This window comes from Malus sylvestris, chromosome 2 (assembly GCF_916048215.2).
Source record: "Malus sylvestris chromosome 2, drMalSylv7.2, whole genome shotgun sequence".
Classification (NCBI taxonomy): domain Eukaryota; kingdom Viridiplantae; phylum Streptophyta; class Magnoliopsida; order Rosales; family Rosaceae; genus Malus; species Malus sylvestris.
The window spans coordinates 3,231,250-3,250,950 of record NC_062261.1 but is presented as its reverse complement, the minus strand read 5'-3'; the positions used below and the strand labels follow the sequence as shown (position 1 = coordinate 3,250,950).

The window sequence follows — 19,701 nt, the reverse complement described above, 5'->3', positions numbered from 1 at the left end:
ACAGACAAGGTCAAATCTTAAGTGAAATGTCATGTAATCAAATTTGACATATGAGAAAATGTGATGTCAAATAATTTTTAATTATTATGTTGTGTGGACCCATTAATGTACCAATTATAGATATTGAAAATTTGACATTGCTACGTCACCTGTCAAATTAACATTTGATATTTATTTTTGAACTTTCCTTTTCCTTAAATTTGGATTAGATAAGATTTTGAAGATGCTGCGGATACCTGAAAAATAATTGGGAACGTCATTGGGAGGTGGACTTTCACTTTCTTGGCATCTACAGAAGCCTCTCCTGTCTAATCTTATCTTTCCTCTTTCAAGTTTAGCAAAAGTGGGATAACCCGAATCCTCGTTGTACTCAATTTTACATTAATATTTAAACTTGTTAGGGTTGTAACTTTAGCGTTTACGAAAGTTTGTTTGTGCATCTAAAGTTCTGTGTTTGAATTTTTTTTCTTTAAATTTTTTTTTTTTAGGTTAGAGAAATCAAAATTTTAAATTATTTTTGTAAACTACATGATGTGGGATTGATGGCTGGACTCTTCCTTTAAAGAAGTAGTTTGGATGCGGTCCCTAACTATCAATATTATTTGATTGAAACTTTATTGGTTTTCAATTTTTATCGAAGTCCCTGAAATTAATGTGATAATTTATTTCTATGTAGGTTACTATATTTTTTAAATTAAAATTTATAGTTGTCTGTATTAATGAGATTTTAAATAAATAAATAAAACCCATAATTTGTGGATTAAAATTATTAAAATATAAATTATACTTGCAAATATTGTGTGTGTATGTATATAAACATTGGTACATTCATCAAAATTTATAAATAAAATTATTGTACCAAAATATGAGTACATTCTTCAAAACCACACAAAAATAATAGATATTAGGCTTAATAACATTAGTAAATTTCTTTGATTAAATTTGACACGGATACATTCTCAAATCAAGAAAAAGAATGTACCCATTTAAGTTTAAAAATGGATTAGAAAAAAATTGAATAGATTTTATATAAAAAAGGGTACATTTTAAGATTAAAAAGTTGAAAAATTACATGAATGGGTACATATAAGATTAAAAAATTGGAAACCTTTTATAGTAAGGGGTATAACTTATTCTAATTTTTTTTTTTTTTTTTTTGGAAATGTTTTGAATTGAAAATTAGTTAGGAGTTTAATAAAGGTGTGAGTATTAAAATCCTAAATCAATTATTAACTTTTACTTTAAAAATTATGTAATTAACATGTAAATTCATTATTGCATTAATGTTAGGGGCTTTGATCAAAATCTGAAAACTAATAAGGTTTCAATCAATGAACATTAGTAACTAATAACCGGATACTAATTTTTCATTCTTTAAAACATGACTCATTTGAATCATCAACAACCACATCATATGATTACAAAAGATGATCAGTGATCATCCTAGCATTTTCCTTTTCATAAACCTAAAGTTTAATGTACATTCTAACTTTAGTTCTTTCTGGAAAATCCCCAACATCTATGTCAAACTTGGACCTTTAATTCAATTTATATATTTAGAGCCGGAATACTAGGATAGCTCCATATACCCAAACGGAGAACTTTTACGGGTATATATCAACACTTTTTACCTGATTTATCATTTCACAATATGGGTGGATGAAAGAGTTGATGAGTCACAGTGTCACACTTTAAAAGAAATATATGTGTTATAATTTGAATGGTGTATTGAAAACCTCTGCAAACAAACGAAAACGAAAAAAATATTGGAAGAGTTGAGATTCCAACACAAGACCTCGAGTGCATGAATGACACTCTTAATCAACTACATGATCTACAAGTTCTTGCTTCATATTAGGAGTTAATTAATAACAAAAACAAACTTCAAACTACTTCCATATCACATTTCAAATGAAATATAACAGTTAGAATGATAAGGGCATAATAAACCATGTATATATCATCAATAAACCGACGGAATTTCTACCAAATAGTTTAAGACTCGGTGTAAATTTCGAGGTTCTATGAGACGCTAGGCGCTAGTCGGGCGGCGGGCTGGGGCCTAGCGCCTAGGCTGCTAGACGGGGTCTAGGCGGGCGCCTAGGCGGACTAGGCGGATTTAAGTAAATCCATTATATTTCGTGTAAATAAGTGTCTGTTTATACTTAAAATATATATAATTTCATCATAAACTACAAAATAGAATGACATATGTATTATAAAGTATTGGAACATAATGAAAACATGGGGAACAAACATATATTGTGTGCCCATTTAAGTATTCAACAAGTCTCTTACAATTTATTGAAAAAAATTAAATGCAAATTGAAAGTTATCTATTTTCTATCAAAGTGAGTCGCAACCTGAGCAGGTGCCTAGGCGGTTCTGGGCGGGCTAGGCGGCCTAGGCGGGCGCCTCAACTGGTCTAGGCGCCCTTTATTAATTTTCAAACACCTAGGCATTAATCGGGGCGGTGACCAGCCGCCTAGCGCCTAGGCGGGGCCTAGGCGACTCTAGGCGGGGATTTTTAGAACATTGGTAAATTTATGTTTGCAATGAGAGCTATGTGACATCAAGTACTGTGTTTACCAAAAAAAAAAAAACAAAGACATCATGTACTGTATTACTCCAATGATAATAGCAGTTACTAACAAGAAATCCCGAAGAATAATACTACTATAGTAATTACAGTGTTTAGGGTTCCTATGAGGCTATAAAAACTATGGCCATTGTTGCCCTAATGTTTAGGTCGGAACAAGTGACTACCAATATATTAAACTCATATAGGAATTACATTTTTATAGTGGGCTAAAAAATTTAAGTGTGATGACAATATATTGAACTCATGAGTTTAATATATTAAGGGTGGTGGGGAGGTAAAATGGGTGTGTGGATAGCATCATCTTATATTATACTCATGAAATTGATATATGAAACTCATGAGTGATATCAATATATTGGACTCAAACTCAAGTTATTTGATTTCTATATTTAAGTATCACACTTGGGGATTCTTATTTGTACAAATGGTACTTCGAACTTGGAACGAGCATGAAGAAATTAACGATACTTCTTTATCTTTTGAGTTGTTCTACCGGATCGGTCGCTCAAGACCTTTGGTCTCTACCCCGACCCGATGAAAAAAATGGGATCACTTCAACCAATGTAAAAGATCTAAGAGACTATACATCGATCATCCCTTCCATCCAAGGCTCTCTCTCTCTCTCTCTCTCTCTGTAGTCAACGTCTGTCATTGATTATTCAGCTAAATAAACATATTGTGACTTACTCATTGATTGTGCCAAACTTGTAGATAATACATGAAGATGATATTGCATGTTAACAAACCCTAATGCATTAAATGACAGGAATCCGGCATAAACATATCTATGACGAACCTTTCGTGCTCATTGGTCTTGGTTTTACCATTCCTGCTAACAAATCTTTTACAAAATATTAGCTCCATGTTAATCATGGGTCGCTGTTGTCCCAATCTAGTGAAGTCAATATTGTCCCAATATCTAATTTTATATTGAAAAACCATGCAATATAGTGGACCATTGTTTAGTGGACTTTCACTTTCTTGACATCTCCAGTAGTCTCTTCTGTCTAATCCTTTTCTTATCTTTTTCATGGGATAACCCTAATCCTCGATGTACTCAAATTTACATTTAAGTATAAACTTGCTAGGTTTGTAAATTAAGTGGTTACGAAAGTTTGTCCCAGTATCTAAACTTCTGAAACCGCCAACATCTAAGTCAAACATGGACCTTTAAATCAATTTACATATTTAGAGTCGGAATTCAATTTATATATCTAGATTTTTATTGTTTTCTCTTTTCGGTACAGGATCGATCGATGCTTTTTTTAATTAATCTGTAAGCACAAACAAAAATTATGAAAACTTTGCAGTTGAGAAGCTTTTGCATGTAAGTGGGATATCGTCTTGAAGTTATTAACTGAAAGTTAATTAATATATATACTACACCAGCCAGGTCCTGCACTGCATTTTAAATTATCATCAGGTAAATTAGACTTTCAAAAATTAATTTATTCCCAATTAATTTCTTGAGATTAATAAGAAACTGGCAACAATGAACACATGCTTGCCAAACTACATGCAATTAAAAATATTATTAAGAAAATTCAATTCAGCACATGTCGACCGACGGTGGATAATTGAATTTGTTTTTGGATTTCACTTTCCAATTTCCATCTTCTCCTAGGAGGATCGTGCACCTCCTGCGACCCAAACGCTTTGGAGTACAACTAGATCGTCCCTTATTGGGCATCTCCAAACTATGAGGCTGTAAACGCACTACGTTCATGAATAATACATATCAATTCAATGTTGCTTCCTTTTAATATGTTATTTATTTATTAGGTTTTGGGAGGTAGGTATATAGGGGATACATAATTTAGTTAGGGTATGTACTTCAAAACTACCGAACTACACACGATTATTTGATTTAACGACAAAGTCTTTTTATGGATGATAATTACTGATTTTGAATTTAAATACACAGCTTCTGGATCAAAACTAAGCTGAGAACTGCATAAAATACACTTGCACGGAATTGGATCAAAATCCAATGGTTCACACTGATTCGAAAAGATAAAAGTTGTTTCTATTGTGATTGGGACGAAATTTGAACTATTGAATTCTAGTCCATTTTTTTCATGGTTAATGTCAACCAGGTATTGTCTTGAGGGCTCACTTAGTTCTTTCTACACATATATAGGTAGGCTGTGAAAACTGAAATGTCGGCGGCAATATACCAATTAAAAAGATGGTTGGGGGAGGAGGTGGATTAATATTTTGGACCACGGCACCATGGAGGCAGGTCAGGCAGGTCCTTAATTTGGCATTTGGACTGTAAATATTATATATTGTGTTTGTGCAGTGTTAGATATATAGAATATGAGATACATAGCTGAACAAACTCAAGCCTACCCACATTGACCCTAAGGCACGGGTCTATGAAGAAGTTTGGATTTCCTTGTCAAAATTTGTTTTATTATATGTGTGTTAGTTGTGCAACGTTGACATGTCACTTTGCCATGCACCACATAGTTCATGATCATTTTGGTGATTTTAATTTGTATTATTGTTTGCAACTCTCAACTGTTTGATATCAGTGTAAAACCCACAACGAGCCTTATTTTCCTCTTTCTTTAACAACGAAAAAAGAGGGAAAAAAATGCTACTGTACCTTTTATAAAAGTTAATGGTACTTGTTTAATAAAATTATTGGTGATTGTTATAAAATTATCTTTTAATGTTATTTATTTTTGCGTTCTCTACCTTCATATTTAACAGCATTTAAGCATTACAACAAGAAATTAAGCATTTAACGTCTGAATTACAAAAAATAGTCAAAGTTCCTAGTCTAACATTAATTACATATATAATAAGAGAAATGTGTTAATAACATAGAACGACATTATTATTACTGTAATAAGATTAGTGTTTATGTTGTGGATGTCATGTTACACTATTAAGGTAAACTTTAATACGTAACGTGATTGCATTACAAAATCATCGTTGATATTAAACCCCTGCCTTTTTCTAAATAGTATCATAGACTAATTGAAAAAATACAAAATTTATGGGCCAAAGCATGCAAACCCTAACGTGCATATTATCTAGTAGTACTAGTAATACAGATTCATGAATTGTCTTTGTAGAAATAAATAAATAAATAAATAAAGGGCACAATGAATGAAGAAAAAAGAATGATTTCCATGTGAAACAAATTTTTCCAGGACGGTTTCCCTTATTTGGTGCAAGTCCCCACTCATTGATGACGATCGATGATGATACAAGTATTTTTTATATGGCTTCTATCACTCTCAACTCGTAACTTGTAACTCGATCGATTCTACGTTCTGAAACTTCTAATCATGTCAAAATCTTTGACAGAATTTACTAGTAATATTAATATATATGTTTCCCTCTGGTTTGGTCTTGGTCTTGCCCTATGATTGTCGACGGTTTCGTATAATGTTCAAATAAAGTCTTGACTTTTGCAGTCGCAAATAATTCAAGTGGTTATCTATATACACATAACAGGATCGAGATTCTGTGTTCTTTCGCTCAACTCACTTGTACAGAAAAAAAATGTTCTGGCATTTGATTTTCAACCGTTCGATTAATTAATATTCCAACCAGTTTGATTAAAAAATCCACAGCACTGGACTGTGGCAATTTTGATTAAAACTTTTGAGAGTGTTGAGCTCACTATGGAGAAATGATAGGACTTACATGTGTAAGTTTATGAGTGTGAGTTATGGAAGGAATCAGTTCTTGTGTTTAAGATTGATATGGAAAAGTCTTGGTCAAAAGCCTTATTAACTTATTTGGTTTCCTTGTGGAATAAGTTTTGTGAGATTCTGAATAATCCTTGTGGGATTAGAACTCGGTAATAGAACATGTTTGGGATTGATATGTTGTATCAATTGTGATGTTTGAATCCTAAGTCTATTCTAATAGGGAATGACAAAAGGAGTGCTATAAAAGCTTATGCCACTGCTCTTGCAATATACGGTTATATAGAGTTCCAAGTCCTATTGTCTGGAAGAACCATTGAGATTTGTAAAAGAGGAGAAGGCAGTAAGCTGTGAAGTCGCAATGGCTTCTTCATCTGGTTCCAATTCTGCAGGTAAGTTCTCGAGCTTTTCTCGTGTTTTTGTTCATCTATTGGTTTAGTGGAGTTGTGATTTAATTGGTTGTATCCATGTTCTTTAGATTGATGAACTATTAGAGTTTATGCTTACAACATGTGCTTATAAGCAATTGAGCTGCTCTTTATGTTGTCAATAAGTTGTATGGTGGAACCTTAAATTTTTTCATAGTATCAGAGCAGGTTGTTGATCGTGTGAAGCCCAAAGACCACATGTGCTTCAAGTCGTTCGATTTGTATTTTCTGTATTGTCTACATACTAAACTTGAAACTGATCATTTTTTCCCAATATAAGATTGATGCTCTCAACAAAAACCACCGATAAGTGGCAAAGTGTGTTTTCTGTTTAAGCCATGAAAGGTGCTCTAAATTTGCTTTCTTTCATTTGTGCCGACAATGTCTCTGCAATCCTATAATCCCATGCAGACTGTATTCTCTGGTCATCCGGTTATATTATGCTTTTGGTTAATATATTTTTTTAAACTTCTTGTGGTTTTTTTTTCTTCTGTTTTTTACTTAAATAAATACTTTAAATTGAAAGTCCGAAACTCTCTTATTGAACTCATTTATAGTAGTCATTCGGTGATTGGTTAACATCAATATAAAGATGAGCGGACAAGTTCGTGTTGCGTTTCTCATCTTTGAAACAAAAACGCGACTGATCTTGTTTAAAATAATAGAACTTAATGTGAATTTGTAAATTGTTTGCACACGAAATAACAATAACAAGTAATCAATTTAAGGTTCTTGGTGACCGTGTTGCTAAGATCAATCAGTGTTCTTCATTACGTGGCTCAATTGCATGCATGGTGACATGACAGCTGCTTTTTCCTACGTAGTTGTTCCAACGAGACAGATAACACAACAAATTATCAAATGTAATTTTTATTGTTATAGCAACAAGTTTTATGTAACAACAGTATAAAAACATGTTTCGAGATGTTGTAGTGACCAGTGGGCAGATGTATATTGGGATTAAGGTGGTAGGGCTATTCATAGTCTGATTAATTTATATGTGAAGGTCTTTTAGACCTATCGAATGTTTAGTACAAATCTTTTTTGTGACATTCAATGGCTCATTTGGAAGTGCATATAAAATAACTGAAAGCGTTTTTAGTGAAAATGTTTTTGAAACCAATCCTTAGTAAAATTTTAAGTGGACCCTGAAAAAACACTTAAGTGCTTCCTGCAAAGAGAACATATTTGATGCTTCTTACAAAAAACACTTAAAAGTGCTTTTAGAACTCAAAATCAATTTTACCAAAAAGCATTTTAAGTCATTTTAAAAGCACTTATACGTGAGCCCCCAAGTGTTTGACGAAGTGCCCCTGTCAGGTTGCATCGACAACACTCGATAATTTCTCTCAACAACACTCATTAGATTGCTTTGGCATATGTCAATACATGTTGACATGTGCGCAACTTAATTTAGCTAACGACAACAAACCCATGAGGTATTCAACGAAATGCTTTAGTGAATAATTTTTTTTTCCTGCCTTTCGCGATCTTTTTCTATCTAAGACATTCAGACTTTTAATATTGGCACCCTACGAATTCTAGATCTGCATACTGTTATGTCAATTGTTCCAATAACCCGTCTTCATTGACTCCTAGTGCTATTCTCTTTCAATTATTTTTATTATTCAAATCGAACTCTGGGATTGTAAACATTTCTTTATTTTTTAAGGTTCACCACTCAAAGAGATATAAACACATACATATATAAGTCATTCAAATAATTAAAAACGATATTCAATAGATGAACAGAGAAATTGGTTGGTAGATGAGAATAGAAAATATGCTCATGTGACATTAATTGAATTTGGCATAATGTGGCTTTGGTCTCTCATATTCTTTTGTGGAGTCTATGCATTGTGCTTGTACGTGGCTGTCTCAGATTGTTTGAGAAGAATAAAAGGAAGGCACATTATTCAGACAGGTAGCAGAAAACCCAGAGCGCCCATAGAAGCGGTGGATTTATATCCTGTAGACCTCATGATCAGTATTGATCGAGCCTCTTACGTGCATATTTGCACAGCCACTCACCTCCAAGTTCGATTCATTTCCGAGTTCATTCTGTCTTTGAGTTCATGTTGTATTGGAGCGTATGCATGTTATTATATATGGAAGTGACCTCTCATAAGAGAACGTCCTAGACTAGTTCTTAAGGCTTCGATTTGGGTAATTATATTTAGATATATGTTATAATCCAGGGATACACGCTTCTGACACACATTTTGACACATATTTTCGTGTAGCCCACTCCGTAATGTATTTCAACGACCTAACCGTCTATCTTTTATGTTTTAACTCAAATATCATATCTATAAAAAAAATCACATAAATCTGAAGCCATATATGTCTGCATGTAGGATTAAATTTAGTTTTTTTTTGTAGGACCGTATTCGTTCGTTTTCTTTACTATAAATGAATGTCTGTTTTAATGGTTTTGGATTTGTCTAATTTTGTGCAAGTATGATTTATGAATGATTAACTAAAATATAAATATTTTGAATCGTTAAAATACATTACAAAATGAACTCCACAAAAAAAAAAAAAAAAACGTCAAAAGTGTATCTCTTGACTTTTATATGTATATGGGAAATTGACTACTCGATCACGCATGGCATTCATATTCTCATCTCATAGTAAAACATAGACTAGGTTAAGGCTTCGATTTCAAAATTCTCCTAGATAGGGTTAAGGTTCCGTGTGAAGAATAAAATTTTGAAACCGAAGCCCTTAAGGCCCTTAATTAACCCTAGTTTGGCTTATCTTTCAAGAGTCATCTTCCTAATTGAGTTCCTAATTCTTATAAAATCTCAGTCCTTATATCTGCCACTTGTCTTGATAAATAGGACACGTTACATCTCTTACTATAAATTACTTAGAACGAAATTGCATCGGAGGACATTAAACATCGAGCTTATCCAAACTTTAATCCATATTATTCCATCTCTTGCCAGCAAACCCCATGACTTGAAGTGTTATACCTGTAAACATTATTGTTAATAGTTAATATAAAATTTCTATTAGAATTTTTTTTTTTAAATGGACCAACTGGTGGTTTTACCACAACAATCTACCTTTTCGTCCGAGTGCCCGGGTGGGTGGGAAAGGAGGAACTCACGGAGACATTTCATCTTCCTCTGACTATCATCATGTAATTTTAGGAATCAAACTTAGAACGTGTCGTATGTATCATTTCTGTTAGATTATTATAGTATTACTTTTAATACGTACTAACTGGATGGCAACCCCACCTTATCCAATCTCACATGGCTCTCGGATACACTCTCCCAATCAATCTATTGCAAGGTTTAGGAAAATATTTTTCCATGAAAATTAAAACCATTATTAATTAATAATTTTAGTCGATTAATATTCATATCGTAATTTAATTTCATACACTAAATTATTTAATTTATTTTTTGGTTATATATCCAGGTTGTATCCCTTAAGTTCAAAACCCTAATTGCTGGTTGCCAGGCTGTGTAAGTGAACGGATCATGGGGACCAGTGAACAAATAGCCGAGGACAGTTAACGGATTAAATCCCTTGTTAGGCTACGCTAACTGTTTATCGCTTTACCAAGTTTGCCTTTCCATGCACTGATATTCACAAAACTGCCACTGGTATATGTCCGTTGCACGTCTTTTCACTGTTGTTCTCTCCGCCCTTGACCGCCGGAAAAGAAACTTCTTGGTTTTACCAGCTTCGCACACGTCACAGTCCACAAGCAAGGAAACGTCTTAACGTTCAACGCGCCAAACACACGCAGAAGATACAACATGTAGTTTACCGGTCTAATTAATTAGCTTTTTCTTTTCTTTTCTTTTTTTCCAAAAACGCACACGTTAGTTCACAACACAAGCATGAGAAATTTTAAAGCGATCATTACACATAATTCACAAAACAAGGATGCGAAATGTTTGGTTTTACGCATGTTATCATGTAAGTAGACCTGGCATTTTGGACCTAATCCGTTAATCCGATCCGACCCGACCCGTTAACAACTCGTTAAATAACGGGTCACTGTGGGTCAACCCATTAGATCCGTTAGCACCCGTTAACACCCTTTAGTTGAGGATGTTTTAGTAATTTCAATAAAGTCTTAACAACAAAATATAAACTCTATGCAAAAAGAAAAAATAATAATAATAATTGTTAACAGGTGTTAAATGGTGAAACGGGTGACCCGTTAGCTTAACGGGTTGAGTTCGGATGACCCGTTAACTTAACAGGTCGAGTTGAACCCGACCAAACTCAATAAACCCGACCCGTTTACAGGTCTACATGTAAGTGGTTTGGTACGTGTTATATCACCACCTGATTTGCTTTAGCACTAGCAGTGTCATTGTCAAACCTAAAAGTTATTCAACACTGCACAAGCACTGGATGACTGTTTAGTATAATGACGTACGTGCATGTAGTCGTCCATCTTTTCGGAAGGAAACTTTGAATGCAAATTTAAGTGATAAAAGTTGTTGAATCGAGAGTTGTTTTCTTTTGATCAAGTTGATCTACGTCACAGATATGGCTCTATTGAGCAGATTAACTTGTTTAGAGTAACTTTTTTGAGGAGTATGCTTGCATGAAAACGTAGCGTGAGCCAACAAGATTGAAGGGTCAAAACTTGAGCCAACGAACAAAGTTCATTGAGCTTGTCAAATGAGACTTTCCCTTTCCTTTCGTATTACCAAAAAAAGCATATATACATCAACGTTTTTCAACTATACACATTTTAAATTAAAGTTTATGGATAGGATGACAAAATAAAATAAAATTGTAATATTGCTGGGTTAAGTTAAGGGGATGGCTGATGGAGGATGGCCGATGGGGGGATGGTCGATGGAAGAATTAAAATGGTGTACTTTTTGAATGAAACTTGTTTCTTAATACGAATTCAAATTTTCTTCGAATCTCACAGTTCGAAGTCGATGGACTGAGAAATTCAGACCGTTCAAGAGAGAGAGATCTGAACCCTTAATTTGTGTGATGTGGGCTAATGAGATGTATTAATGAAGGTCATATGATTTAAAATGAGTGGTTCAGATCTTTATGTCCGTCATCTTCGAACACAGAAATCTGAAGAGGATCTTGATTATTTGAAGACCTCAAGTAACATGACACATAATCATATGACAAGTCAAAACCATGTATATATATAGATGTTTGTATACATATATAAACAATTTGAGAATGAATGTAATTCCTTCGGTCTCCAACGCGTTGGAGGTCAAAACCAATTTGAGCTGGCAATACAACTGTTAATTTAGTACACATATGGTTGAGCTACTCACCATCAATTTGAGAGATGGGTATCATGGAATGTAGTGTTCAAGTTTGGCATCGAGCTAATACGTAGCTCAACCAATATATGTCCCAAAATACAATTTGTATGTTTTTTTTTAAATTAAAAAGGTATTATTATAACGCTAGGATGATGTTGTTGTTAACTTTTGGAAGTTACAAGATGGATAATCACAAGTTTAACATTGTTTTAGAGTTAAAGGACGGATATTGTTTGAATCATGAATTTGAGGGGAGGGTCCAAATTGCTCCTTTTACACCTTTAAAAATGACATGTTACAAATTTTGAACAAACGTGATGGTGATATTAAACTACTCACTAATGTGTTCATAATTTCCTAAATTGACTCAATACAAAGTATGGTAAAAGTGAAGCGTTTCAAAGAGTATTAAGAGAATTCGCAATTGTGGTTGTCATGATATTTATCTTTTGAATAGATTCGTTTATGTGTGGTTCACATACAAGAGTGAAAATGTTGTTTTCAGACACTGAACTTTGTTTGAATTTATAAGTTATGTTTTATAGTCAATTTATCTTACCTAGAAGAGAACTTCGAACATTGAATGCATAACGTAGATCACACTGTAGCTAACTTGGCTGAGTTTAGGCATGCAATGTTTGTTTGACCTTTAAATTAGGCTTGAAATGATCTTCCATTCTTAAAAATGAGGCTTACATGGACAGAATTAGACTTTTTTTTGTTGGACAAACAATATGATGATACACTAAACTCATCTAAACTACAAGATGATGCAACAACGAATATTCTTAACTAATTGCGTTACAAGATCTCTTACAAAAAAAAAATTAAACAATTTAGATGTTAAGTTTGATTTGGACTGAAATTGATAACTTATTCACACATGTGTGTCATCAAGAGTTTTTTTTTTTTTTTTTTTACCACCATATATTCTAAAATTTACATATAACCCCACCATAACGACAATTTCTGCAATTTGGTAAAACATAAAAGGTCCCTCAACTCAACAATAACAATAATGTTAAACCAAAATAACACAACAATAATAATGAACCAAAAAAGAACTCAACAGTAATTGTTGGCAAATTAATAAATCCGATTAACAAAATAAAAATTGAAAAAAAAAAGGTGGGAGTGGCAAAGACGTAAATAAAAGAAGAAAAATGGTGTCGGGTGAAGAAGTTTGGAATGAGGCGGGATAACGTACAGCCAGGTGGAGAAACTATATATTGAGTCCCTCGCTGGACGCCAATTCCCCACCACCCACAAAACCGCTGGCCCTAAAATCCCCTCCCTCCCTCTCTCTCTCTCTCTCTCTCTCTCTCTTTCTCTCTCTCTACACTTTCTCTCTCTCGAAAGCTAAAAGAAACACCACCCCCACTACCACCACCGAAGGAGAATCGGAAAACCGTGGAAACTACGCAGAACTCGAGGTTTTGCCGATCCGGAATGACGCAATAGGCCTTCCATCTGCTCTGGATTCGTGTTTGTTTGGTTTAAGGTGAGGGCAGGAGGAGGTCCAGAAAGCTTTCTCGATTTCTTCCGGAGGGGGCCTGTTTGGTTGTCGAGAAAGTTGAGGTAAGGCGGAATAAATGGGAATGTTGATGTTGTTGTTGTTGCCGCGTTGTTTCTGTTTTTTTCGTTTCGTTTGAGGGGGAGGTGTTATCTCTGGCCGTTAAAATTGGAGATCTATGTGAGAAAGTTATGAAATTTTGATTTGTTTTTCTTTTCGTTTCTGCATTTTCTCGGCAACCAAACAGACAAGGAAGAAAATTTGTTTGCTTGAAGTAACGAAGTGGAAAAATGGTTCTCTTTTCGTATTGTAAATAATTTGTATGGCATATGAAATGTTTGTGTGATTTCTCACTGGATTTGTGTTGATGCAAAAGCTCAGATCTGCCTTGATTTTCTCTGCATATATCCCGAAAGTGTTCTTTTTGTTTTTGTTTTTTTTGTGGGCCGTAGCTGTATCAATCATTGTGCTTCTTAATTCTGTTTTTTTAGACAGATTAAGTTCTGATAAAGTTTTATAATTTCAGCTGGTTGTGCATTTTTTTCTCACCAATTTTAGGCTTCTCTGATACTTTTGTTAATTTTTCGTGTTTTCGATTTTGGTTATACACAATCATTGATGATTGAAACATATGCTGAAAATTTTAATTTCTAGCTCTTATGGGGTTAGAGTAATTTTTAGTTTAGTTCCTCTATTTTTCGGTTTTGTAAGGAGAATATGTTGTTCAAATTTTGAATGTTGAGTCTTGTTTAAGTTTCTGAATTGGGTTGTCTTCTAGACTGCTTTCTCCCAAACAAATAAACGAAAAATGATAATTGCACAGTACAAATTCTTTTGGCTTTTTCGTTGGTTTCTGAGTATGGAATCAGGTGGTGTTATTGGCCTAATTAGTTAGGGAAGGAATTGTTCTCATTTTTTGTTCTAATTATGTTACCGTCGGTGTTTTGGTGTCAGTTGCTACCTGGCAATTGGCTATTATGCCCGCAGTAGTAACATGCCGGCATTTTGTGCATATTGCTGAAGATTGGTTATTTTTGTATTCCCATGTGAAACTACATTGACAAATTTGGAATTTTACTGTTACAGTGCTTGGATCGGTGACTCTTTGCTCTGATCCAATTGTCATCATGGTTGCCACTGCTGCTACTGCCTCGTTCTTTCCGGTTTCTTCTCCCAACTCAGACTCAAGCGCCAAGAACGCCAAGCTTGGGTCAGCCAATTTAGGACTCAAATCGAAGTCTGCATCTGGTGGTTTGCAGGTAAAGGCAAATGCTCAAGCCCCTTCAAAGATAAATGGAACTAGTGTTGGTTTGGCAACTGTGGAAAGTGGGAAGCATGGGGATGACATTTCATCCCCTCCGGCACGGACTTTCATTAACCAATTACCTGATTGGAGTGTGCTCCTTGCTGCTATTACCACAATCTTCTTGGCTGCAGAGAAGCAATGGACAATGCTTGATTGGAAACCCAAGCGACCTGACATGCTCATTGACCCATTTGGTCTAGGACGAATTGTTCAGGATGGTCTTGTCTTTCGCCAGAACTTCTCAATTAGATCATATGAAATAGGTGCTGATCGTACGGCTTCAATAGAGACGTTAATGAATCATTTACAGGTTTTTGACAAATTCAATTTCTATGTTATAGTTTTTGACAAATTCAAATTCAGTTTGTAGTTAAGGAGATTGAAGCACAAATTACATGTTCTGTGACTGGTTCACGTTCTTGAGCTTGAGTGCATTTTCTTCCTGACAAGCTTTGTCATTACATACTTCTCTTTTTGGGCTGCAGGAAACAGCACTTAATCATGTTAAGACTGCTGGACTTCTGGGAGATGGTTTTGGTTCAACTCCAGAGATGACTGTAAGAAACCTGATATGGGTGGTAACGAAGATGCAGGTTGTGGTAGACCGCTATCCTACTTGGTAAGTCACATTCATCTTGCTCTTCTGCTAGAAAAGTTGTTTACTCTTTATTTTGCCTGGTCACTTGTTCATTTATGTATTTGGGTTGATTGACTTTACTATTTTGGAATTTATGTTGGTTCTGCTATGCCGTTATCTATTGTATGAATTATGTATAATTTTAAGATTAGCCTTGAATAGTAGTGGGGACACTTCAAAAGTTACTATTCAATTTGGTGTTTGGAAAAAACACAAGCACACTGTTGATGCATTATTGCAGTAATTCAAAATGTTATTTGTAGATAGGCGGAGCTAATTTCTCATTAATATTCTTTTTTTTCTCTTCACTGTGTATTCAAGGTCTGAAGGCTACCTATTTTCTTTCATCTTTCTATGTTGTAATGATTTTGGCATAAAGGTTGAATGTATTATGTATTCATATCCATTTGCATTCTGATTCTAGCGAGTTGATGTATTGTTTTAGAAGAGGAAGATACTAGAGGCAGAAGCTAACTATTCAAAATTCTCAATATAAGAATGAGTGCTAAAGTATCGACGACTTTGGGAACATAATTAACTTGCACTAAAACATCATTTCTATGCCCAACTAGGTTAAAATTGACAAGTTTTATACCATCTGTTATAGCTGATGACTATATATAACTCTTATCTCTGAATGGGAGGATTTGTCACTCATTAATTTGATTGGACAATTATGCTGATAGACTCAAATTGCTTCTTTATTGCAGGGGTGACGTTGTTCAAGTTGACACTTGGGTTAGTGCCTCTGGGAAGAATGGAATGCGTCGTGATTGGATTATCCAGGATTTGAAAACTGGCCAAATTCTAACAAGAGCCTCCAGGTAATTGTTATACAGTCTAAGATATGTTTTCTATATTATAGATCCAATGTAGCTTTTGGCAATTCAATCAGCAATATGGTGCTCTTGCACAATTAAATGGTGTTTTAAAGAGTAACTTACTGGGATTTGTATGGCCGTTGTTTTCCCTTTTGGTTTTGCAGTGTGTGGGTGATGATGAATAAAGTGACGAGGAGATTATCAAAGATGCCTGATGCAGTTCGCGGTGAAATAGAGTCCTTTTTTATGAATTCTCCTCCTGTTGTGGAGGAAGATGGCAGGAAACTGCCGAAACTTGATGACAAAACAGCGGACGTTGTTCTCTCTGGTTTGACTGTAAGTCAAACATCTTTGCACATAATTCACGCGTTTCTTTTAGCTGCTTGCTCACTACGAAAGATTTTCTATTTCTGTTTCCTTTTCCCCCTCAATTTGCAGCCTAGATGGAGTGATTTAGATGTCAACCAGCACGTTAATAACGTGAAGTACATTGGCTGGATCCTTGAGGTAGACTTTTTTCAATGGAATTTTTTTCTTTCCATTAGTTGAAGTTGTACTAGTAGGTTTGCTGATTTTAAGTTGAACCTACATACCAAGCCGAAAAGTAATTAGCGGCTATGTTACATCGAGATTTTGGATGGATATTGGATAATGATCGTTCCTTATTTACATCTTATACTATTGCACACCTCTTTAACGGAAAGATGATTCTGGTTGATGCAGGGTGCTCCCTTGCCAATCCTGGAGAGTCATGAGCTCTCTTCTTTGACTCTGGAGTATAGGAGGGAGTGCGGGAGGGACAGTGTGCTTCAGTCTCTGACTGCAGTCTCAGGTGCTGATATCGGCAACCTGGGAAGTAATGGCACGGTGGAGTGCCAGCACATGCTTCGACTTGAGGATGGGGCCGAGATTGTGAGGGGAAGGACTGAGTGGAGGCCCAAATATGCCAACAATCTTGGGATTGTGGGTCATCTTCCAGCAGAAAGCGCATAGCAAAACATTGGGTTCGTTATGGCTGGGACAGAACCCGTCCCCTCGGCTTGTGCCCATTGCTTGTGTACAAACCTTCTCATGTTTCTCGGATTGAAATATGTTTCTTCACCCTATATATATATTCCCATCTGTCATCTTTGGAAAAAGGATAAAATGTAGTCCCTTTGTAATTAGCCCTTGTGTACTCTTCTTCTTCTTCTTCTTCTCTCCCTCTCTCTTGCTCTGGTTCGCGCTCTCCCCGTCTCTCTCCCCGCCCTAGTAGTCTGCGTCGTTACTCCACCCGGCCATGGTGGTTTTGTGCCTGTAATTTTATTGGTTTGTGCCACTGGGAACCTTTGGTGTTTTATCCTGACGCCAGATTAATCGTCTTGGTAAACTGGGCAAAAGACAAGACTATTTTTGTCATTTTCTCTAGTTAGATATGGCTTAATTTTTTCATTAGTTCACATTTGGATCGTTTTGTAGGAAGATTGGTGTCTTTGTGAATAATGACCTCCTCTTGTATTGCACTCTCTACATCGCATTTTTTATTTTTTTATTTCTCAATTAAAATCGCCATTTTTCTTCCGGAAAATGATTTCCGAACACCCATTTTGCTCGTGTACATTTCTGTTTGCCTCTATTTTTATTTGATTTATGCAATTCATGGACTAGAAGTAGACACAATTGTCCGGTCTAAACTTTTAGCGCACCACTTACAGAAAGGATATTTCAATGCTGTCTTGGTCGACTGAACTTCTGATACTGTTCTAGCTAGGCTCCGCTAATATTTTTATTGATATTTTGAGCTGAAAAATAAAGAGTTTTTATTACAAATAATCATTTATGTTTTATCAACTTGTCAATTTGGTCTTTTATGTTCTAAACTCATCAATTTCGTCATTGTTGTTTTAGTTCATTAAAAATTGTTAACGAGCTGATGTGACGTAAAAACGGGATCTAGGAAGCCAATCACATTGTGCCATGTGAATTGTTAGACCAAATTGTTGAGTATAGAATATAAAGGATTATTTGAAGAAAATCAATGAATTGGTATAAAAGATTATTTGTGGTAAAACTCCAATAATGTTGTAAATATGGATGCCCCACATGCGATGGAGAAGCTTTTACCTACTATTTGCTACAACCGTCTTTGCTTTGTGATTATCATATCCGTAAGATTATGGTTTTTTTTTTTTTTTTTTTTTTTTTTGGAAAACTAAGATTTTGGTTGTTTGTCTCTGTGACTTTTGCCTATATAAAAGAGTTATATTGTGACTCCGAAATACCATAAACAACACATTTTTCTTACAAAACAACAAAAGATCAAATCATATTGCAGAAATAAATTCTACAAGTGTCTCTCGCTTCTTTCCTTCTATATTTATTTCCCTTATCTAACACAAGTAAAGAGAATGTGACAGAGTGATACACTAATCATGTTCTACTTCGATCTCTAACAAAAGTTGTCTCTCTTTTACCTATTTATAACAAATGAATAAATTTAAAAGTACCCCACTTTTTTGGCTGCAGGTGAAGGTTATTGATTTGGGTATTCTACCTGAAGTTGTCTGTGCCTGTTGGTGTTTGATTTAAGCCCATATTATTGTGAAGAAAATAAAACTATTAAAAGCCCAAATTAAAATGCTACAATTAAAAGTAGAGGAAAAAATATATATATATATTAATGGCTTTGTTTTGTTCTTAATACAACTCATATGCATGCACAATTGCACATGTACATGTTGAAAGCTCAAAACTCTGCATGAGACCTCACATGATTAGGCATCATTCTCCAATTGCTTAATTGAAATTGGATGGCGCAAAACCAAATACATTGGTTATTAATTATACCATCGCATGCCAACTAATTTAAACTTTGAATCATTCTATGAAATTCTACATAACTACGACTACACTCGTGGATCCACTGTAAACTTTTATGTATGCAATTGCTCTCACTTCCCGCTATTCAGTTGATGGTATCTTTGAGTAAGTTTGGCAATTTCTTGCACAACTCGTTAACCCGACACGAAACAATACGAAAATAATAGGTTTCAGGTCAACCTGTTAACGAATCGGATCATTATCGAATCATCCGTTAAGAACCTAATGATATATCGTTAGCCAAATCTAGAGATTAGGCTTGACAATTTCTTGCATGATTTGCTACCCGAATACTAAATGACCCGTTATGGGTTGTTATCGGCTTATTTCTTGTTAAGAACTCGTTACCAATTCGTTATCGGGTCACCTATTAAGACCAGTTAAGGTAACTAGTTTGACACCACACGACTCGTTTAGATAACGAGTATGACACAAAACAACACAAACACGACAAATACAACCCTTTTGTCAAGCCTTTGAGTATGACTCAAAAGGTTTAACTAAATGCCCCTAAGAGGCTAAGGCAGGGTAATGAGTCAAGAGTAACTAGTAAACGTAGCGTGTGAACTTCATCTTGATCTCAAGTTG

General features: G+C 34.9%; 1 protein-coding gene across 1 annotated transcript; it reads left to right on the top strand.

The window, feature by feature from the left end:
• Positions 1-13,232: 13,232 nt before the first annotated feature.
• On the top strand, positions 13,233-17,838 carry LOC126593952 (palmitoyl-acyl carrier protein thioesterase, chloroplastic-like). Its single transcript, XM_050260133.1, has 7 exons — positions 13,233-13,555; positions 14,577-15,106; positions 15,282-15,415; positions 16,144-16,257; positions 16,419-16,590; positions 16,693-16,761; positions 16,978-17,838. The coding sequence occupies exons 2-7, from the start codon at positions 14,618-14,620 to the stop codon at positions 17,245-17,247; spliced, it is 1,248 nt and encodes a 415-aa protein (XP_050116090.1). The 5' UTR covers positions 13,233-13,555; positions 14,577-14,617; the 3' UTR covers positions 17,248-17,838.
• The last annotated feature ends 1,863 nt before the right edge of the window (positions 17,839-19,701 follow it).

Excerpts from the sequence above, each read along its gene's own strand:
- LOC126593952 (XM_050260133.1), top strand. The coding sequence starts at position 14,618 with ATGGTTGCCACTGCTGCTACTGCCTCGTTCTTTCCGGTTTCTTCTCCC. Across the intron at positions 15,107-15,281 it reads CGTTAATGAATCATTTACAG|GAAACAGCACTTAATCATGT; the intron begins GTTTTTGACAAA and ends TTTGGGCTGCAG. Across the intron at positions 16,591-16,692 it reads TTGTTCTCTCTGGTTTGACT|CCTAGATGGAGTGATTTAGA; the intron begins GTAAGTCAAACA and ends CTCAATTTGCAG.